At 38.9% G+C, this 24,266-nt stretch overlaps 1 protein-coding gene and 1 long non-coding RNA gene across 2 annotated transcripts in view; both read left to right on the forward strand.

Annotated features, from left to right (window-relative positions):
• The window catches only part of lactbl1b (lactamase, beta-like 1b), a gene marked incomplete in the record, with an annotated part of 36,284 nt that overhangs the window by 5,845 nt on the left and 6,173 nt on the right, over positions 1-24,266 (forward strand). The window contains 4 exon segments of the mRNA XM_032514037.1: positions 13,896-13,963; positions 16,886-17,090; positions 18,556-18,662; positions 20,107-20,264. Coding sequence (XP_032369928.1) covers positions 13,896-13,963; positions 16,886-17,090; positions 18,556-18,662; positions 20,107-20,264 — 538 coding nt within the window.
• On the forward strand, positions 6,201-9,244 carry LOC116688193 (uncharacterized). The gene is made up of 3 exons (XR_004331726.1): positions 6,201-6,273; positions 7,706-7,812; positions 9,219-9,244. It is a non-coding gene; the product is annotated as an uncharacterized LOC116688193 (long non-coding RNA).

Genomic DNA, 24,266 nt, shown 5'->3' on the forward strand with positions numbered 1-24,266 from the left:
CTGCATGGGGGTCGCGAAAGTTTTGGTTGTTAGACTTTTTTTATATTCCCCCCCCCCCTGCAATTTTTACCACTAATTGAAATGTCTTTAAATCCACATTAACATGAACTCAACACACTGTAGTAAACAGATAAATGGAGGCAGAAGATGTCTTTCAGTCATCAATGCACACATGGCACTATAGGACCAGTTTGATATAACACAATTTTATACATGTATATATAATTAGGGGGTCCCCGTCCATCTCGCCATCAGTTTGGGGGTCCTTGGCCTGGAAACGTTGAAGACCCCTGGTCTAGAGGATCAGAATAAATGCAGGTAGACTTCCAAAGAGGGATGCTAACGGGATAAATCATTGTATGGTAGGATGAAGACTCCTTTCATCACGTCTCGGATAACCAACAATGTAACCTGCTTTTATAATATAGATGAATAAAATAAAAAAAATACTGACGTTCCCACAGGTAGGCCTGCCTGGCTCACCTGCAGACATGATGGAGGAAAACAAGAAAACAAGCGAGTAGCAACTGGGAATTTCAGAAGAAAGAAGAAACAAATTGATCGAGTTGTGTGTGGGTGGGGGGGGGGGGGCTGATCTTTAATGCAATATCTGCATTGCCCATTATGAGCAATCATTCATCCAATGTCCCAAAGGCTATTCTGTTCACTGATCTGATTAATTTTTTTTTAAACTAGAAAGCATTGTGAACCTTTTGCAATTATGTAAGCCATAATGTAATGTGAAACCTGCTGCCCTGGTTACAAAAAGACAATGCACAGCTGGTATTCTGTCTATAATGGAGTGCAATGGAAATGTCTAAGTGAGCCCAAACTTTTGAGCGGTAGTGTAGACCAGTATTTTTGGAAAGTGGGCCTATTGAGGAACAAAAACTAAAGAAAAATGATAACTTTGAGAGAACAGCCACACTTCCAGTTTATTCCGCCTTCATGTCTGAAAGTGGTCGTTGTTGTTCCCATTGTATGATTCATCCCCCACTCTGTGACAGCAGGGTCCCCCCCCCCCCCCCCTTGAATCAGCTCATGGGGCCAGTTGGAGCTGATATTTAAACACTTTTGCCTTTAAAAGTAGTTGGAAGCAACACTTTTATTATCAAGATACCATACCCTCGGGGCAAAAGTGGAGGATGACGCCATGCTCCAGGTGGTTGAGATGCCCCCCCCCCCCCCCCTGTCGTTGGTTCAAGCAGCAGTTACGACTTGTTACTAGTGGCCATAGTATTAAATACCCGTTACCTAATGTTCTTATTCTTATTCAGTCAGTTCATAGGTATTATGTTCATATTTTATAGAAAAAGTTAATATTTAATCAGGATCTGCTGCACTGTTCACTTTGCACTTCTGCACTTTTGCATAGCTTACCTTTAGTATCTCACCTATTCACGGTATGCATTTTTGTGAGTGATTTTTTATTTTATTCTTATGTATGTGTGATATGTGTGTATATCTCTGATATATGTGTGATATGTGTTTGTTGTGTTATGGTGTCTTGCTACTGGATGCCTAAAATGTCCTTTGGGGTGAAAAGTAGAAGTATTTATCTATCTTATCTATCTATTATCTATCTATCTATCTATCTATCTAATCAGGTACATTCTTTCAAAAAATTGAAACATTGACTTTAATTAAATTTATTATGTCAACAGGTTCCATGTGTTATATTAGGTTAGTTAAAAACAAAATATCAAGGTCATTTAATTGAATCATTTATGTTACAGTAACACATGATTGTTAATTCAGCCAATTAGTTTTTTAACTTTAGATAACAAGCTATATTTAAGTTTAACCAACTTAAGTCAGATATGTACATGAACCTAAATAATCATGAACAGGCTAGATCACTCAGCACATATCTTCTTGTAGTGATGAAAAACTTATTTAAGTAGGGTTAATGAAAACATTATGTTTCAATCCAGCATAGGTTTTACTATTGCAACAAAGAATAATACTTTTTTTTAATTTACATTAAAAACAATGACCCGTGCTGTACAATCCCACCACAAGGTTCCTGCAGTAAGCAGAAAGTATCTAAAGGGGTGCTAGATTTGTGGGATCATCACAAAGAGAAGAGCAGTTCATCTCAGCAAAAACAAATGCTCACACAATAACTTAATAAGGAGAATTGATATTTCATAGGTAAAAAGCCCACCACAGCAATGTCAGGAATGCACATTCTTACTGCCTTTGGAAGCATAAAATGATGATCACTGTGGCAATAACCCTATAAAGGTTGGCATTCCAATAGCAATCATGTGTCTTTGGTCAAATTGACCCGTTTTTATATCAATGTTCTTTTTAATTCCCAAATTAACATGATTGATTCCCACAACGCTCTTTGGCAAGTACACATCTACTTTCATAATTTTGGGGCGTATTATTCAATTTTAAGTATTTGAAAAAAAAATGGAAGTGGTTTTGAAATAGTGTTGAGTAAAGTTGACATATTCCAGCTGTGATTATCCATCAACATCCATTCCTTTAATTTTAGTCGAAATAATTCCTAATTTTTGCTTTTCTAACTCAAACATAGGTATAATTTATCTAAATAGGTTTATGGACCATAAATTCCAAAAATACTTGTAAAACTAAAGTGTAACAAACAATTTCACTTTCAATTTCTATTTCAATTTTATTTATAGTATCAATTCATAACAAGAGTTATCTCGAGACACTTTGCAGGTAGAGCAGGTCTAGACCACACCCCAATTTGCAAGGACCCAACAGTTCCTCCAGAGAAACATCGAACAAAAGCATCGAAAGTGATGAAATAAAGTGCAAAAACGTAAGAAAAAGTCAATAACACGAGGAAAAAAAGCCTCAACAAAAGTGTTGATTTTCAGTTTTGAATGGAAGACAACACAAGGGTTAACACGTACTGTATGAGACGCTCAATGTTTTCATACATTTTTTTCTCAGTCTATGCTGCACCTTGTTATCAAGAGCAGGCAAGCTGCTGTAGCAATAAGAGAATGTGCAGAAAAATGATCCGGATTTCTTGTTGCTCTCCCCACCTCCTACTTCTATCTGTGGACTTTCTGTAGAGCGACGGTGTCACAGAATGCACATCTTTTTGACCCTAACACTGCTGTCCTACACTAATAAAGCAAATAGAAGTATGCAAATTGTGTGCAAAATCTAATGAGTGACTGCTGTTTTTTTTATGTAACAGTGAAACCATGGGGAAGACGGGGAGTAAAGTCCTCAGAGAAACCTCAGTGGACGGGGTTCAAGCCCAGGTAAAAGGAGCCACATCACACCACACACACAAGCTGTGCAAAGTCATACCTGCAGACAGACACGCCATGTAGGAATTATGGGAAAAACATAAATTGGAATCATGGGGAAAACCCATAAAAAGAGTATTTCTTTCCAGCTAAAAACACATAAACTGCTGTGGGATAAGATGAGATGATGGTGTGGTGTGGGTGTGTGTGTGTGTGTGTGTGTGGTGTGTGTGTGTGTGTGTGTGTGTGTGTGTGTGTGTGTTGTGTGTGTGTGTGTGTCCCGACTGGTGAAATGGGCCAGCTGCTGTGCTCTCCAGCTATCACAGGTATGCAACCAGGATCAGGCTTGCTTTCACACTTCATTTTCCCACATTGCACCATGATACCTAGAATCATCAAATACATTACTGCGCTATGGACTGACCATTAATCCCTGTGATGAATGGTTGTCACTAGATGTATCGGCCATGGATAGAAATTCTATTTAATGCCAAGGTTTATTCACAGAAGCTACCAGCAGTGGTACAGCAGATCCTAGATCAGATCTTCTCCAGGTTTAATGTAATTAAAATCAGGTAGTCATAGATGTGGAATAGTGCATTTTCTAGGAATTGAAAAAAACATTTACAGATAAAACAACCATCTCCTCATTGTCTGGCACCCCAAAGTCAGAAAGATTGCAGATTTAGGTTTTCTATCATATGCACAAGATTTCTTTTAAAAAAGGTCATCTTTCAGGTCTTAAAAGGAGTTTTGCCTATTGTTTCTTTTATTTAAAGCGGTGCTCACCTTTAAATCTGTGACTGAAGTATGAGACATCATGCAACCAGCAGTTCAACTTTGAAGTGAACATGATTTGCATTTTTATAGATTCTGGAATTGATGGGAGTAGATGTATTTCAAAAAATGGAACCTATTTTTTTTTGTGAATGAATTACCATATTAGACATAGAGTATCATTCTAAATAGAATAATATAGCCTGCATTGACTATCAGCGATATTAAGAGGATAAATACATTGGTGTAAATAAATAGCAAATTATGGTTTATCATCATCATATCACTCAACCCTATCTCCCACTAGATGGAGAAAAGATATGACCGGGTTAGCAACCCTGACAGGGCTCTTTAAAGCTTAGTGCGTTACTTTTGGATATTAATGAACATCCGTTACATTCAAGCCGTTGCCAAAGGAGTTACTGCAAAGCTAATTAACACTATCAGCAAAAATTTGTATTAATGTGCATAAAGAAGCAAGAAAATATCCAATTTAGCTCTAAAATCTAACTTTTTGTGACATATTATACGAATGTCTAATCTGTCATTGATGATTTTGGAGATTTTTCCATCTTTCTTGGCTTTATGCACATCAATCACATTTTACTGGGATGCCCAAACATTCGAGCCCACTGTAGCTTTAATACCAAAGTCAGATGGGTTTTTAATTTTAGTGGAAGATTTATCTGTAATCTTAGTGGCAGATGATACTCTGTCCCCCGGAACATCAGGGAACTCACCACACACACACAAAAGGTTCATAACACATCAGACATGTCAGCATTAATAAGATATTGTATTTCCTCAACCCAACCGTGCTGCTACTTGTGTCTCTGTTGTGTCAATGTGTAGTCTAATCTTTTTTTTTTTTTACCCTAATGTCTGTATTATAGCAAACCTTGTACACTGTATTTATCAGCGGGATTTGAAGAGTTTATCTGTTTTACTGCTTTATATTGTATTGTTGACTGTAATCTTCTTATTGGTTGTTTGGGAGCAATTTAAGATCTGTACAGGGCCATTGGATGAAAAAAAGCCTTTGGTTCATTCTGGTTAATAATTACACTGTCCCTGACAATAAATGCTGCAAATTAAATAACTTTGGTTTATAGATGTAATTGTAAACAAAGAATACAACACATGGCTTAGTTTTCATGATCCATCAACTTTTCCTTTATTCAGTGAGTCAATTTATGTAATAATTTGTTGCCAGAGCAAATTACTGTCCCTGCTGTGATTGAAATAGACGTCTCTTGGATTCTTGTAGTGGCAGTGTGAATAACTTGTGTAATTTGTGACAGCGGTGCATCTTATTCTCGGCATTATCAAATCCCTCAAGTTCCAAATTGTCTGTCAGTCCCTCACCAGCTGAGGAAAGGGATTGTACTTTAGCTCATGCTCTGGCTAAAAGGCGCACTGTTATCACCCATCCGACTGAGTTAGCTGAGAAGGGTGCACTCTTTGTCATCTCGGTGGCAGGCTCACGAGTCGAAGGCTGGACTGAAGTGAATTAATTCACAGGGATTAGGGATTAGGACATCCCCGGCCGCTTTGGGGAGTAAATCTGGGGATTATGATGTCAACAGCCTGGGGCTGCGGGAGAAGAAAATTGAAATGGGAGGGGAGGAGCGCCGATGGCCCAGGATTACAGCACAGTCAGGGAGAAATCCGAGATGGGAGTCCATGTCTGGGTCCAGTCAGTTTCCGGCCCGGGAAACCCTCCATGGGACACCATTTACAGCCTCTGGGGTGGAGGGATCGTTTACATGTAGTACTAACTCAGGGTAAATGTGGATGTTGATTGTGTAAGAAGATTTCTGTGCCACTGGTAATCCAGTCCTTCCTGCTCTGGCCTGTGATTCATCAGGTGGTGAGTAGCCAACAGGGATCACTTGTGTAGGGAACTTCTTTACCACCAAATTCTACAGACAATGTTTGGTCACAGAATCCACAATATGGGAAATACTCCCAGTGTGTAAACTAACAATTCTCAGATTTAGTGCTAACCTACTGTGTGTTGTTGTGTGTCTGTGTGTCTGTGTGTCTTATTCAAGCCTCCTCCTGCTGCTCCTGCTCCTGCTCCTGATCCGGATCTGCTTCTTCTCCTTTCCTGCTGTCGTTAAATTCGAAGGACTCACTAAACTAACAAGATGAAGTGAAATGGACACAGCTGGGTTGGTCTTCTTTCTGGTTTTGTCACTGGTGATGACGGGATGCTTCTTCTGGCAGTACCAGCTGCCCAAACTTCTGCCAGGTAAGTCGAGATCCCAAAAAAACAAGGTCTGAAATATTGTTGCTTTGTAGAACGTCTTAAAGCTGAGCACCCTTCATCCAGCTGACGTCACATTACATTTCATTTCGTGTTCATCCATCTTTCCATTTTATCCGATTTCCAATAAGTGCATTCAATCATGAAAGTACAATCTCAGAGCAGCAAGAATCCCAAAGAAGAGAAGTTCAAATGAGATAAACTGCAAAGTCCAACTTGATTTTCTTCTTTTTTTATAACCATCCTTTCTTTCTAAGTATCTTTAATTAATAATGAGCTGTGACTGTCAGACTTTCTTGACACTTGAGAGCCAAAAATCATTTCCATTTCATCCATCATTTCCTATTTTGGAAGACTGTCAAAGTCTGTGAAACCTTGACCCTATGACATCAAATAACTGTGGGTTCTTTCTTATTTATTAGCTTGCAGTTAAAATTCTGGATGCTTTTCTTATCTGATGTAGTTCAGATAGCAGAGTGTCTCCACACTCCCACAACCTGATCATCAGTAGATTAGTCTCTCATAATTAAGGAGATATAACCTTGTAATTAATGGATAAAACAGTCCGGTAATTGTGCGATCTTTATCTTGTAATTATGGATAAAGTGAATGCTGACTAAAAATATTAGCCACAGTTGTTATGCTGTTGGAGTGTGTGATTTGACAGCATCATATTCTTGATAGAGTAGATTAAAACACATCATCATTGATCATTTCTAATTTCTCAGAATACACAAGTTGTGTGTAAAAATTAAAAAAGATTCAAAATTAAAGATAGAACGTGAATTATGTGAAATGTTATTTTTAAATTACACAGTCCAGAATGTGTCATGTACTAATAGGGCTTTGGATGATGAATTTGGGTTTGAAAATGCCAAAACTTAACATAACACCTTATCAGAATCTTTAGTGTCAGTTCCTCAGAGCCAAAATAATTATTCTCCAAAACACCATACAGGTTTGAGTAAAGTAACATCCGTGATATTATTAATAGGAAAAGCGCAGCTCCACAGGCTCCGATTCATATTTTTGGACGAATGTGTCTTTTTATATTGCAAAAAACTATTTTTCATGAATAGCAGGCTTTGGAATGGAGAGGCAAGGGTGGCCACAATGAATCATATTTGAATATTATTATGTACATCCAGTGTTTACAGTGAGCCCAGGCACATCTCTTTGGATCAGTGGGGTTCTGCAAGATATCATATATCGTATGAAATTGTATCCCGTAAGATTAGAGGGATTCATCAGGAAGCAGAGAATTAATGACGTCCGAGCCAGCCAATCATACTGCATCACACTTACCTTTGTGATGATGTGCTACATCGTTCTATCAAATATCAAAGGGAATAACAATAGGTGTTCCTTTGCTTTCTTCTCTCTCTCTTACTGTTTTCATTTCCCACCCAATGCCCAGATGAAGGAATGGGTCGCAACGCCAAAGCAGAGATGATTTGTCCTCGGTTCCCCGAGGCTCTCCAGCTGGAGCATCCTATCGCCAGCCTGAAAGAGGCCCTGGAAAAGGTGAGAGGAGTCTTACATCAATGCACAGAATTAAAACTGAGGTTGTATTTCTTTCATGTTCAACTCGAGTCCTAGGAATGTATGGGCTGGTAATCCTTCACACCAAATGTTGTTGCAGTTGACAGAAGGAGATTAAAGATGAGGGATGACAAACTCAGGGTCTTTCTGAGCAGCAGTTTTCCCAATTTATCAACTACAGTACGTGCAGTGAAATACATCACCACCCTAGCACCCATGAGAGAAGTTTGAGAATGAAAAAGTAGCAGTTCACATAGGAATGAGGACGTAAGCTGAAGAAGCTGAAGAAGGAATACAGTAGAAAGTTGTCTTTAAGCAGAGAAATTTACATTTGGGATGATCAGTCAAAAAACAGTAATAGCTGTAACAGCAAGAACTGTTTTTGGCAACAGCTCCACTGATGTGCTGTGTGACTCCCTCTAATTATCCTAGAGGGAAGAAAGCGTCTGATCTAAGTGAACATAATCACAGATGTTGATGGCGTATTCAATTTATAGTAGTGTTACAGGAGACAAAAAATATCTATGCCACACTCAAAAGGCACATTTGTAAAGAATACAGGATACAGACCTTTAAAAAGCTTCAAATAGATTCTTACACTGAAGCCACTGAACTCTGGGTAATGTCAGGAGAATCAGGTGTGGACGTTGTCCTCAGTTTCCCTTTTCACACATGTAGCACATACAACTAAAGTTGATTAAAAAAGAGGAATAAAAAGGGGTGTGGATACTAATGTCCCCCGTATTTTAATGAAGAACATTTATTTATCACAATACATTATTCATTCACAAAGAAAATTGGTGTCTTGAAGGTTGGATTTTACTATTTTTGAATTAAGGCATTAAGATCAATTCAAAAAGATATTTTTTAATCAACTTTAGCCTGGGTGAAGCCACTGTCACAGGAGAGTGTCAGGACATGTGAATGTGGATTACAATAATAATAATATAATAAATGTATACTTTATTAATCCCACAAGGGGAAATTACAATTTACACTCTGTTGTTATTACACACATAAATGCACTAAATTGAGAGATGTCACAGTGTGTGTGTGTGTGTGTGTGTGTGGGGGGGGGCTTCCCATGCTGCGCTCGAGCAGTTTTTTTTTTTTTTGCTTGTCAAGGGCACTTGGCAGTGCCCAGGCACCTAAAGCTACCAGTCACCACTAGACTTGGTCCGTATGTGGACTTGAAACCAGCGACCCTCCGTACTTTCAAACTCCTACTCCGAATCATTTGAACATTAAAGCATGTAATCAGTTACAGCAAAATCCCCAAATAAAAGAATGAGCCTAAAAATGAGCATGCTATGTCTCCTTAAGTCACATATACGTCCATGTGACCGAAATACATTTTCAGAATAAACGTCCTGCTCTGCCTTTTCCAGGTGGACGTTTTGCTTCGTCAGAGCATAACCCCATCAGCCTTCCTCTCTGTCGGCCATCGTGATCTTAAACGACACGGTTTTGGACGGCAACTTTGGAAAAAGGAATGCCGTGACCCTCTGTCAGGACCCGAATGAGTACACAATTTACAGGTGATACACTGAAACTACAGCACAAATATCGCAGAATTGTTTTGTTTGCATATTTTTGGGTAAGATATACTGCAGATGATAATAGATAGATAGATAGATAGATACTTTATTCATCCCAAGGAAATTTTAGGCATCCAGTAGCAAGACATCCACTAAAACCACTATACATATACTATATATACATATATCATTGTTGTGCTACTATGCTGTTGTTTTGGTATCATTTTCCCATGATCACCAGGGCAGCAATGTGATTTATCATACACATAATTGGGGTCATGAGTCATAAGTTGTCATTTGAAGCATTGACGGCAACGCTGCTGCCAGTTCTGGTTTTTCTTCTTCTTTTAGTCCGTAGACTAGAAATGTCGGTAGGTTTTTGCTCTTTAGCCGCACCTCTGTGGACTGCCAGTGTATCGCGCGGGAGTATGAACAGTCATGGCACCCCCCCCCCCCCCCCGAGTTGGCTACTACCGCACGTTAACCTTGTGTTGTCTTCCGTCAAACCATGAAAAAACCCAGTTTTGGTACTTTTTTTCCACATTATTAGCTCTTTTCTGACGTTTTTTGTACTTTTTCAATGTTGCTGGTGCTTTTTTTGTGATGTTTTGCCAAAGCTTTTTGATATTTAAAGTTGCCATTTTCAGCGCTTCTTTTGACAGCCCTTTTTTGTGCAAAAAAAATAAAAAAACTGAAAACGGTTCCAATTTGACCCAAGGACAACTTGAGGCTTAACAGCAGTGTTCTGATCTCAACCACTCTGCTGCTTCTTTTGTGGATTTTCTGTCGGTATAAAAGTCTCTGTTCTATTTTATTGGTTTCGTTGCAGAGGAGGGAATGTGTTTACCTTATACGGTACCCATTATTCCATCACTTTAATTCATTGTAATGGGCAATAAGCTCTGCAATAAATATTCTCAGCCAGTAGTATACACATCTGCACACTAGCTCTTGACTTATTGATGTTACAGCATGACCGTGATCATGTTCTGCATGACTTATGATTAGTCTAAAAGGCAAAGTAAATGCTCAGAGTGTGTTACAGCACAAGAAAGAAAAGAGACAGAAATCCCCCTTCAAAGGGGAAAAAAGGTCTGGAGCACACTGATTGGATTGCAGCCTTTTAATTGGGGCATTTTAGCATGTAGACGACCTGTGAGTGCTGCAGTTTATGAGGAATTATTGGTCTGTTCCAAATTGTAAGGTGTCACAGGCACCAGCCGAGGCTGGGCACGTGCAAGAGTCAATCTAGGAAAAATCCTGTTTTTTCCCCTTAAGTGACATATGGGGTACTTTAGCTATTTAGCACTTCCATAAAGTTGGTGGCTTTGGAAAGATGGATTCTTTCAGATTTATGCTGCAGATTCTGAGACGTACTGACTTTGAGTCCCTAGCTGAGATGCTTCACTTCTTATGATGCAACATGATGCCATCTTTCATTTGACCCTCCCTGCTAGAAATGCCCACATCTCAAACTTCACTTCTCAAGTTTGTAAAGCTGACGTTAGCGTTTAAAAAGCCATCAGTTTGGGGGTCCTTGGCCTGGAAAACGTTGAAGACCCCTGGTCTAGAGGATCAGAATAAATGCAGGTAGACTTCCAAAGAGGGATGCTTAACGGGATAAATCATTGTATGGTAGGATGAAGACTCCTTTCATCACGTCTCGGAATACCAACAATGTAACCTGCTTTTATAATATAAGATGAATATAAATAAAAAAATACTGACATGTTCCCACAGGTAGGCCTGCCCTGGCTCACCTGCAGACATGATGGAGGAAAACAAGAAAACAAGCGAGTAGCAACTGGGAATTTCAGAGAAAAGAAGAAACAAATTGATCTGAGTGTGTGTGTGTGGGGGGGAGGGGGGGGGGGCTGATCTTTATGCAATATCTGCATTGCCCATTAGAGCAATCATTCATCCAATGTCCAAAGTCATTCTGTTCACTGATCTGATAATTTTTTTTTAAACTAGAAGCATTGTAGAACCTTTTGAATTAGTAAGCACATAATGTAATGTGAAACTGCTGCCCTGGTTACAAAAAGAACAATGCAACAGCTGGTATTCTGTCTATAATGGAGTGCAATGGAATGTCTAAGTGAGCCCAAACTTTGAGCGGTAGTGTAGACCAGTATTTTTGGAAAGTGGGCCTATTGAGGAACAAAAACTAAAGAAAATGATAACTTTGAGAGAACAGCCACACATTCCAGTTTATTCCAGCCTTCATGTCTGAAAGTGGTCGTTGTTGTTCCCTTTGTATGATTCATCACCCCACTCTGTGACAGCAGGCGTCCCCCCCCCCCCCCCCCCCCTTTGAATCAGCTCATGGGGCCAGTTGGAGCTGATATTTAAACACTTTTGCCTTTAAAAGTAGTTGGAAAGCAACACTTTTATTATCAAGCATACCATACCCTCGGGGCAAAATGTGGAGGATGACGCCATGCTCCAGGTGGTTGAGAATGCCCCCCCCCCCCCCCCCTGTCGTTGGTTCAAGCAGCAGTTACGACTTGTTACTAGTGGCCATAGTATTAAATACCCTGTTACCTAATGTTCTTATTCTTATTCAGTCAGTTCATAGGTTATTATGTTCATATTTTATAGAAATAGTTAATATTTAATCAGGATCTGCTGCACTGTTCACTTTTGCACTTCTGCACTTTTGCATAGTCTACCTTTAGTATCTCACCTTATCACGGTTATTGCATTTCTGTGAGTGATTTTTTTATTTTTATTCTTATGTATGTGTGATATGTGTGTATATCTCTGATATATGTGTGTATATGTGTTTGTTGTGTTATGGATGTCTTGCTACTGGATGCCTAAAATGTCCTTTGGGGTGAATAAAGTAGATATTTATCTATCTATCTATCTATCTATCTATCTATCTATCTAATCAGGTACATTCTTTCAAAAAATTGAAACATTGACTTTAATTAAATTTATTATGTCAACAGGTTCCATGTGTTTATATTAGGTTAGTTAAAAACAAAATATCAAGGTCATTTAATTGAATTCATTTATGTTACAGTAACACAATGATTGTTAATTCAGCCAATTAGTTTTTTTAACTTTAGATTAACAAGCTATATTTAAGTTTAACCAACTTAAGTCAGATATGTCACATGAACCTAAATAATACATGAACAGGCTAGATCACTTCAGCACATATCTTCTTTGTAGTGATGAAATAACTTATTTAAGTAGGGTTAATGAAAACATTATGTTTCAATCCAGCATAGGTTTTACTATTGCAACAAAGAATAATACTTTTTTTTAATTTAACATTAAAAACAAATGACCCGTGCTGTACAATCCCACCACAAGGTTCCTGCAGCTAAGCAGAAAGTATCTAAAGGGGTGCTAGATTTGTGGGATCATCACAAAGAGAAGAGCAGTTCATCTCATCAGAAAAACTAAATGCTCACACAATAACTTAATAAGGAGAATTGATATTTCATAGGTAAAAAGCCCACCACAGCAATGTCAGGAATGCACATTCTTACTGCCTTTGGAAGCATAAAATGATGATCACTGTGGCAATAATCCATATAAAGGTTGGCATTCCAATAGCAATCATGTTGTCTTTGGGTCAAATTGACCCGTTTTCCTATATCAATGTTCTTTTTAATTCCCCAAATTAACATGATTGATTCCACACAACGCTCTTTGGCAAGTACACATCTCTACTTTCATTAATTTTGGGGCGTATTATTCAATTTTATAGTATTTGAAAAAAAAATGGAAGTGGTTTTGAAATAGTGTTGAGTAAAAGTTGACATATTCCAGTCTGTGATTATCCATCAACATCCATTCCTTTAATTTTAGTCGAAATAATTCCTAATTTTTGCTTTTCTAACTCAAACATAGGTATAATTTCCTATAAATAAGGTTTATGGACCATAAATTCCAAAAATACTTGTAAAACTAAAGTGTAACAAACAATTTCAAATTTCAATTTCTATTTCAATTTGATTTATAGTATCAATTCATAACAAGAGTTATCTCGAGACACTTTGCAGGTAGAGCAGGTCTAGACCACACTCCATAATTTGCAAGGACCCAACAGTTCCTCCAGAGCAAACATCGAACAAAAAGCATCGAAAGTGATGAAATAAAGTGCAAAAACGTAAGAAAAAGTCAATAACATCGAGGAAAAAAAAGCCTCAACAAAAGTGTTGATTTTCAGTTTTGAATGGAAGACAACACAAGGGTTAACACGTACTGTATGAGACGCTCAATGTTTCTCATACATTTTTTTCTCAGTCTATGCTGCACCTTGTTATTCATCAGAGCAGTTCAAGCTGCTGTAGCAATAAGAGAATGTGCCAGAAAAATGATCCGGATTTCTTGTTGCTCTCCCCTCCTCCTACTTCCTTATCTGTGGACTTTCTGTAGAGCGAGCGGTGTCACAGAATGCACATCTTTTTATGACCCTAACACTGCTGTCCTACACTAATAAAGCAAATAGAAGTATGCAAATTGTGTGCAAAATCTAATGAGTGACTGCTTGTTTTTTTTATGTAACAGCTGAAACCATGGGGAAGACGGGGAGTAAAGTCCTCAGAGAAACCTCAGTGGACGGGGTTCAAGCCCAGGTAAAAAGGAGCCACATCACACACACACACACAAGCTGTGCAAAGTCATACCTGCAGACAGACACACGCCATGTAGGAATTATGGGAAAAACATAAATTGGAATCATGGGGAAAACCCATAAAATGAGTATTTCTTTCCAGCTAAAAACACATTAAACTGCTGTGGGGATAATGATGATGATGATGGTGTGTGTGTGTGTGTGTGTGTGTGTGTGTGTGTGTGTGTGTGTGTGTGTGTGTGTGTGTGTGTGTGTGTGTGTGTGTGTGTGTGTGTGTGTGTGTGTGTCCCGACTGGTGAAATGGGCCAGCTGCTGTGCTCTCCAGCTATCACAGGTTATGCAACCAGGATCAGGCTTGCTTTCACACTTCATTTTCCCACATTGCACCATGATACCTAGAATCATCCAAATACATTACTGCGCTATGGACTGACCATTAATACCCTGTGATGAATGGTTGTCACTAGATGTATCCGGCCATGGATAGAAATTCTATTTAATGCCAAGGTTTATTCACAGAAGCTACCCAGCAGTGGTACAGCAGATCCTAGATCAGATCTTTTCTCAGGTTTAATGTAATTTAAAATCATGGTAGTCATAGATGTTGGAATAGTGCATTTTCTAGGAATTGAAAAAAACATTTACAGATAAAACAACCATCTCCTTCATTGCTCTGGCACCCCCAAAGTCATGAAAGATTGCAGATTATAGGTTTTCTATCATATGCACAAGATTTCTTTTTAAAAAAGGTCATCTTTCAGGTCTTAAAAGGATGTTTTGCCTATTGTTTCTTTTATTTAAAGCGGTGCTCACCTTTAAATCTGTGACTGAAGTATGAGACATCATGCAACCAGCAGTTCAACTTTTGAAGTGAACATGATTTGCATTTTTATAGATTCTGGAATTGATGGAGGAGTAGATGTAATTTCAAAAAATGGAACCTATTTTTTTTTGTGAATGAATTACCATATTAGACATAGAGTATCATTCTAAATAGAATAATATAGCCTGCATTGACTATCCAGCGATATTAAGAGGATAAATACATTGGTGTAAATAAATAGCAAATTATGGTTTATCATCATCATATCACTCAACCCTATCTCCCACTAGATGGAGAAAAGATATGACCGGGATTAGCAACCCTAGACAGGGCTCTTTAAAGCTTTAGTGCGTTACTTTTGGATATTAATGAACATCCGTTACATTCAAGCCGTTGCCAAAGGAGTTACTGCAAAGCTAATTAACACTATCAGCAAAAATTTGTATTAATGTGCATAAAGAAGCCAAGAAAATATCCAATTTAGCTCTAAAATCTAACTTTTTGTGACATATTATACGAATGTCTAATCTGTCATTTGATGATTTTGGAGATTTTTCCATCTTTTCTTGGCTTTTATGCACATCAATACACATTTTTACCTGGGATGCCCAAACATTCGAGCCCCACTGTAGCTTTAATACCAAAGTCAGATGGGTTTTTATTAATTTTAGTGGAAGATATTACTCTGTACTCTTAGTGGCAGATGATACTCTGTCCCCCGGAACATCAGGGAACTCACCACACACACACAAAACTGGTTCATAACACATCAGACATGTCAGCATTAATAAGAATATGTATTTTCCCTCAACCCAACCGTGCTGCTACTTGTGTCTCTGTTGTGTCAATGTGTAGTCTAATCTTTTTTTTTTTTTACCCTAATGTCTGTATTATAGCAAACCTTGTACACTGTATTTATCAGCGGGATTTGAAGAGTTTTATCTGTTTTACTGCTTTTTATATTTGTATTGTTGACTGTAATCTTCTTATTGTTGTTTTTAGGGAGACAATTTTAAGATCTGTACAGGGCCATTGGATGAAAAAAAGCCTTTTGGTTCATTCTGGTTAATTAATGTACACTGTCCCTGACAAATAAATGCATGCAAATTAAATAACTTTGGTTTATAGATGTAATTGTAAACAAAGAATACAAACACATGGCTTAGTTTTCATGATCCATCAACTTTTCCTTTATTCAGTGAGTCAATTTATGTAATAATTGTTTGCCAGTGATGCAAATTACTGTCCCTGCTGTGATTGAAATAGACGTCCTCTTGGATTCTTGTAGCTGGCAGTGTGAATAACTTGTTGTAATTTGTTGACAGCGGTGCATCTTATTCTCGGCCATTATCTAAATTCCCTTCAACGTTCCAAATTGTCTGTCAGTCCCTCACCCAGCTGAGGAAAGGGATTGTACTTTTCAGCTCATGCTCTGGCTAAAAGGCGCACTGTTATCACCCCATCTCGACTCGAGTTAGCTGAGAAGGGTGCCATCTTTGTCATCTCGGTGGCAGGCTCCACGAGTCGAAGGCTGGACTGAAGTGAATTAATTCACAGGGATTAGGGATTAGGACATCCCCGGCCGCTTTGGTGGAGTAAATCTGGGGATTATGATGTCAACAGCCTGTGGCTGCGGGAGAAGAAAATTGAAATGGGAGGGACAGGAGCGCCGATGGCCCAGGATTACAGCACAGTCAGGGAGAAATCCGAGATGGGAGTCCATGTCTGGGTCCATGTCAGTTCTCCGGCCCGGGAAACCCTCCATGGGACACCATTTACAGCCTCTGGGGTGCAGGGATCGTTTACATTGTAGTACTAACTCAGGGTAAATGTTGGATGTTGATTGTGTAAGAAGATTTCTGTGCCACTGGTAATCCAGTCCTTCCTGCTCTGGCCTGTGATTCATCAGGTGGTGAGTAGCCAACAGGGATCACTTGTGTAGGGAACTTCTTTTACCACCAAATTCTACAGACAATGTTTGGTCACAGAATCCACAAATATGGGAAATACTCCCAAGTGTGTAAACTAACAATTCTTCAGATTTAGTGCTAACCTACTGTGTGTTGTTGTGTGTCTGTGTGTCTGTGTGTCTTATTCAAGCCTCCTCCTGCTGCTCCTGCTCCTGCTCCTGATCCGGATCCTGCTTCTTCTCCTTCTCCTGCTGTCGTTAAATTCGAAGGACTCACTAAAACTAACAAGATGAAGGTGAAATGGACACAGCTGGGTTTGGTCTTCTTTCTGGTTTTGTCACTGGTGATGACGGGATGCTTCTTCTGGCAGTACCAGCTGCCCAAACTTCTGCCAGGTAAGCTCGAGATCCCAAAAAAACAAGGTCTGAAATATTGTTGCTTTGTCAGAACGTCTTAAAGCTGAGCACCCTTCATCTCAGCTGACGTCACATTACATTTCATTTCGTGTTCATCCATCTTATCCATTTTATCCGATTTCCAATAAGTGCATTCAATCATGAAAGTACAATCTCAGAGCAGCAAGAATCCCAAAGAAGAAGCTTCAAATGAGATAAACTGCAAAGTCCAACTTGATTTTCTTCTTTTTTTTTATAACCATCCTTTTCTTTCTAAGCTTATCTTTATACATTAATAATGAGCTGTGACTGTCAGACTTTCTTGACACTTGAGAGCCAAAAATCATTTCCATTTCATCCATCATTTCCTATTTTGGAAGACTGTCAAAGTCTGTGAAACCTTGACCCTATGACATCAAATAACTGTGGGTTCTTTCTTATTTATTAGCTTGCAGTTAAAATTCTGGATGCTTCTTCTTATCTGATGTAGTCTAGCATAGCCAGAGCTGTCTCCACACTCCCACAACCTGATCATCAGTAGATTAGTCTCTCATAATTAAGGAGATATAACTCTTGTAATTAATGGATAAAACAGTCCGGTAATTGTGCGATCTTTATCTTGTAATTATGCGATAAAGTGAATGCTGACTAAAAATATTAGCCCACAGTTGTTATGCCTGTTGGAGTGTGTGTATTTGACAGCATCATATTCTTGATAGAAGTAGATTAAAACACATCATCATTGATCATTTCTAATTTCTCAGAATACACAAGTTGTGTGTAAAAATTAAAAAAGATTCAAAATTAAAGATAGACACGTGAATTATGTGAAATGTTATTTTTTAAATTACACAGCTCCAGAATGTGTCATGTACTAATAGGGCTTTGGATGATGAATTTGGGTTTGAAAATGCCAAAACTTAATCATAACACCTTATCAGAATCTTTAGTGTCAGTTCCTCAGAGCCAAAATAATTTATTCTCCAAAACACAATACAGGTTTGAGTAAAGTAACATCCGGTGATATTATTAATAGGAAAAGCGCAGCTCCACAGGCTCCGATTCATATTTTTGACGCTAATGTGTCTTTTTATATTGCAAAAAACTATTTTTCATGAATAGCAGTGCTTTGGAATGGAGAGGCAAAGGGTGGCCACAATGAATCATATTTGAATATTATTATGTACATCCAGTGTTTACAGTGAGCCCAGGCAACATCTCTTTGGATCAGTGGGGTTCTGCAAGATATCATATATCGTATGAAATTGTATCCCGTAAGATTAGAGGGATTCATCAGGAAGCAGAGAATTAATGACGTCCGAGCCAGCCAATCATACTGCATCACACTTACCTTTGTGATGCTGCTACATCGTTCTATCAAATATCAAATGGGAATAACAATAGGCTGTTCCTTTGCTTTCTTCTTTCTCTCTTACTCGTTTCTCATTTCCCACCCAATGCCCAGATGAAGGAATGGGTCGCAACGCCAAAGCAGAGATGATTTGTCCTCGGTTCCCCGAGGCTCTCCAGCTGGAGCATCCTATCGCCAGCCTGAAAGAGGCCCTGGAAAAGGTGAGAGGAGTCTTACATCAATGCACAGAATTAAAACTGAGGTTGTATTTCTTTCATGTTCAACTCGAGTCCTAGGAAATGTATGGGCTGGTAATCCTTCACACCAAATGTTGTTGCAGTTGACAGAAGGAGATTAAAGATATGAGGGATGACAAACTCAGGGTCTTTCTGAGCAGCAGTTTTCCCAATTTATCAACTACAGTACGTGCAGTGAAATACATCACCACCCTAGCACCCATGAGAGAAGTTTGAGAATGAAAAAGTAGCACGTTCACATTAGGAATGAGGACGTAATGCTGAAGAAGCTGAAGAAGGAATACAGTAGAAAGTTGTCTTTAAGCAGAGAAATTTACATTTGGGATGAATCAGTCATAAAAACAGTAATAGCTGTAACAGCAAGAACTGTTTTTGGCAACAGCTCCACTGATGTGCTGTGTGACTCCCTCTAATTATCCTTAGAGGGAAGAAAGCGTCTGATCTAAGTGAACATAATCACACAGATGTTGATGGCGTATTCAATTTATAGTAGTGTTACAGGAGACAAAAAATATCTATGCCACACTCAAAAGGCACATTTGTAAAGAATACAGGAATACATGACCTTTAAAAAGCTTCAAATAGATTCTTACACTGAAGCCACTGAACTCTGGGTAATGTCAGGAGAATCAGGTGTGGACGTTGTCCTCAGTTTCCCTTTTCACACATGTAGCACATACAACTAAAGTTGATTAAAAAGAGGAATAAAAAAGGGGTGTGGATACTAATGTCCCCCTGTATTTTAATGAAGAACATTTATTTATCCACAATACATTATTCATTCACAAAGAAAATTGGTGTCCTTGAAGGTTGGATTTTACTACATTTTTTGAATTAAGGCATTAAGATCAATTTCCAAAAGATATTTTTTTTAATCAACTTTAGCCTGGGTGAAGCCACTGTCACAGGAGAGTGTCAGGACATGTGAATGTGGATTACAATAATAATAATAATAATAATAATGTATACTTTATTAATCCCACAAGGGGAAATTACAATTTACACTCTGTTGTTATTACACACATAAATGCACTAAATTGAGAGATGTCACAGTGTGTGTGTGTGTGTGTGTGTGTGGGGGGGGGGGCTTCCCATGCTGCGCCTCGAGCAGTTTTTTTTTTTTTTGCCTTGCTCAAGGGCACCTTGGCAGTGCCCAGGCACCTCTAAAGCTACCAGTCCACCACTAGACTTTGGTCCGTATGTGGACTTGAACCAGCGACCCTCCGGTACTTTCAACTCCTACTCCTGAATCTATTTGAACATTAAAGCATGTAATCATGTTACAGCAAAATCCCCAAATAAAAGAATGAGCCTAAAAATGAGCATGCTATGTCTCCTTTAAGTCACATATACGTCCATGTGACCGAAATACATTTTCAGAATAAACGTCCTGCTCTGCCTTTTCCAGGTGGACGTTTTGCTTCGTCAGAGCATCAACCCCATCAGCCTTCCCTCTCTGTCGGCCATCGTGATCTTAAACGACACGGTTTTATGGACCGGCAACTTTGGAAAAAGGAATGCCAGTGACCCTCTGTCAGGACCCCCGAATGAGTACACAATTTACAGGTGATTACACTGAAAGCTACAGCACAAATATCGCAGAATTGTTTTGTTTTGCATATTTTTGGGTTAAGATATACTGCAGATAGATAGATAGATACTTTATTCATCCCAAAGGAAATTTTAGGCATCCAGTAGCAAGACATCCATAACACAACAAACACATATACCTGTACATATATATATATATATATATATATATATATATATATATACATATATATCATTGTTGCTACTATGCTGTATGTTTCTGCGTATCATTTTCCCATGATCACCAGGGCAGCAATCGTGATTTTACATACACATAATTGGGGTCATGAGTCATAAGTTGTCATTTGAAGCATTGACGGCAACGCTGCTGCCAGTTCTGCCGTTTTTCTTCTTCTTTTAGTCCGTAGACATAGAAATGTCGGTAGGTTTTGCTCTTTAGCGCCACCTCTGTGGACTGCCAGTAGTATCGCGCGGGAGTATGAACAGTCATGGCACCCCCCCCCCCCCCCCGACGTTGGCTACTATACCGCACGTTTAACCCTTGTGTTGTCTTACCGTCAAACCATGAAAAAACCCAGTTTTGGTCACTTTTTTTCCACATTATTAGCTCTTTTTCTGACGTTTTTTGCCACTTTTTCAATGTTGCTGGTGCTTTTTTTGTGATGTTTTTGCCAAAGCTTTTTGATATTTTTAAAGTTGCCATTTTCAGCGCTTCTTTTGACAGCCCATTTTTTGTGCAAAAAAAATAAAAAACTGAAAACGGTTCCAATTTGACCCAAGGACAACTTGAGGCTTAACAGCAGTGTCCTGATCATCAACCACTCTGCTGTCTTCTTTTGTGGATTTTCTGTCGGTATAAAAGTCTCTGTTCTATTTTATTGGTTCTGTTGCAGAGGAGGGAATGTGTTTACCTTATACGGTACCCATTATTCCATCACTTTAATTCATTGTAATGGGCACATAAGCTCTGCACATAAATATTCTTCAGCCAGTATGTATACACATCTGCACACTAGCTCTTGACTTATTGATGTTACAGCATGACCGTGATCATGTTACCCCTGCATGACTTATGATTAGTCTACAAAGGCTAAAGTAAATGCTCAGAGTGTGTTACAGCACAAGAAAGAAAAGAGACATGAAATCCCCCTTCAAAGGGGAAAAAAGGTCTGGAGCACACTGATTGGATTGCAGCCTTTTAATTGGGGCATTTTAGCATGTAGACGACCTGTGAGCTGCTGCAGTTTATGAGGAATTTTATTGGTCTGTTCCAAATTGTACAGGTGTCCACAGGCCACCAGCCGAGGCTGGGCCACTGTGCAAGAGTCAATCTAGGAAAAATCCTGTTTTTCCCCTTAAGTGACATATGGGGTACTTTAGCGATTTAGCACTTCCATAAAGTTGGTGGCTTTGCGAAAGATGGATTCTTTTCCAGATTTATGCTGCAGATTCTGAGACGTACTGACTTTGAGTCCCTAAGCTGAGATGCTTCACTTCTTATGATGCAACATGATGCCATCTTTCATTTGACCCTCCCTGCCTGAGAAATGCCCACATCTCAAACTTCACTTCTCAAGTTTGTAAAGCTGACGTTAGCGTTAAAAATTTGAAGTCTTTGTAAACCACAAGAAAAAACAAGAAAACCCTGATGACCTGGAAATGATCTGGGGGTCATTTTCTCATAAATTAGATGGATCCTTTGGAGCACCAGGAGGCATATACAATAGGGATCGACCAATATGGATTTTTTTTTTTTTTCATCAGCCTTAGCTGATGACGGGTACCAGGGGCCAATTCTCTTGAACAGATACTTAGAGCCGATACTGCTTTTCCTGAATTTACGATATAAAATGACACAATGCTGATAACAAATGTTGTAATGTAAATTTAGAAAATGTAACAAAGTCTCAATTTAAAAAAGGCAAATTTAATGACCATAAAATAAAAATATTTAACAAATAGTAAAAAAATATTCATTCAAAATGCTGCCACACTGGATTTGTTTTCGGAATCTGCTCTGCCATTTCTTTCCTGCTTTGCCATTTATCGGCCGATGCTGATACACGTAAAAACGTAAATATTGGCCCGATATATAAATCTGTCTATCACTAATATACGACCATGTTCACATGCTAAGGACAAGTTAGGTGTAAAATTGGTGGAATGCAAAGAAAGTGTAGAAATATCCAATCACTTGTGTAATCTGTGTGTAAAAGGGCACCAGCTATTGCTTATATAACATATCGGATGAGACAACATAATGTAAATGTAGAAAATTAATGTGCAGCATACAGCCCCGAACAGTCCGCAGCCAATCAAAACTATTACTCATACTCAAGTGTTTCCAGCACTTTTTGCACAGGAGCACACAGTTAAGGCTGCGAAGAAGTGTAATTTAAACGTAGGTAGGCCTACATAAAGGCTTATTCATTCTTTCAGATGTAGTGCATGTGCTCTGATTCATTCACAGTTGCTCCTGAGAGTGCTGATGCTCCTTTTAAGTAAATTCTCCCGCAGTTGACCATTTTTGCAGCAGCAGGCAATTTTGCTTTCAGACTCCAAGACGCAGTCTGCTTTCAACATGAGCACCTTTTGAAATAAAAGCTCTGCACACTGTGAGGATTCAGTTATAAGTAATGAATGAAATAATGTGGCTCACACCTGGGAGAATTAGTTTGCATTTGCTGTTTTTCATAAATAACATCAAATTGACTTTGTTTTTACCAAGAGAAATTGTAATGGTCGAAATTGAATAATAAGGTTATATATAGTATATGCATGCATGTACTGTATGTATACAGTATATGTGTACAACCCCGATTCCCAAAAAGTTGGGACACCGTACAAATTGTGAATAAAAACAGAATGCAATTATGTGGAAGTTTCAAATTTCAATACTTTATTATTCAGAATACAACATAGATGACATACCAAATGTTGCAACTGAGAAAATGTATAATTTTAAGGGAAAAATAAGTTGACTTCAAATTTCATGGCATCACCACATCTAAAAAAAGGTGGTGGTTTTACCGTCTTCTTTATATAACAGTCTGCAAACGTCTGGGGACGGAGGAGACAAGTTGCTCAAGTTTAGGATTAGGAATGTTGTCCCATTCTTGTCTAATCCAGGCTTCTAGTTGCTCAACTGTCTTAGGTCTTCTCTGTTGCATCTTCCTCTTTATGAGGTTTTCTATGGGTTAAAGATCCGGACTGCAGGCTGGCCATTTCAGTCCCCAAATCCTTCTTCTACTCAGGCATGATGTTGGAATTGCAGTATGTGGTCTGGCATCGATGTGTTGGAAAATGCAAGGTCTTCCCTGAACAAGATGCCGTCTGGATGGGAGCATATGTTGTTCTAGAACTTGGATATACCTTTCAGCATTGATTGTTCCTTTCCAGATGTGGATCTGCCCACACACTCATGCTACCCCATACCATCAGAGATGCAGGCTTCTGAACTGAGCGCTGATAACTTGGGTTTTCCTTGTCCTCTTTAATCCGGATGACATGGCATCCCAGTTTTCCAAAACAAACATTAAATTTTGATTCGTCTGACCACAGAACAGTTTTCCACCTTGCTAGAGTCCATTTTAAATTAGCCTTGGCCGAGAGAAAACGCCTTCTGGATTCTGTTTAGATCTTATTTTTGACCTGTAGAGTTTTAGCCGGCAACGGCGACTGGCACGGTGGATTGTGTTCACCGACAGTGTTTTCTGGAAGTCTTCCTTGAGCCCATGTTGTGATTTCCATTCCAGTAGCACTCCTGAATGTGATGCAGTGCCGTCTAAGAGCCCAAAGATCACGGGCATCCAGTGTGGTTTTCCGGCCTTGTCCCTCACGCACAGAGATTGTCCAAGATTCCCTGAATCTTTGGATGATATTATGCACTGTAGATGATGAGGACTTCAAAGTCTTTGCAATTTTTCTCTGAGAAACTCCTTTCTGATGTTGCTTCACTATTTTTCGCCGCAGCATTAGGGTAATTGGTGATCCTCTGCCCATCTTGACTTCTGAGAG

Source organism: Etheostoma spectabile, chromosome 4 (assembly GCF_008692095.1).
Source record: "Etheostoma spectabile isolate EspeVRDwgs_2016 chromosome 4, UIUC_Espe_1.0, whole genome shotgun sequence".
Taxonomy (NCBI): Eukaryota; Metazoa; Chordata; class Actinopteri; order Perciformes; family Percidae; genus Etheostoma; species Etheostoma spectabile.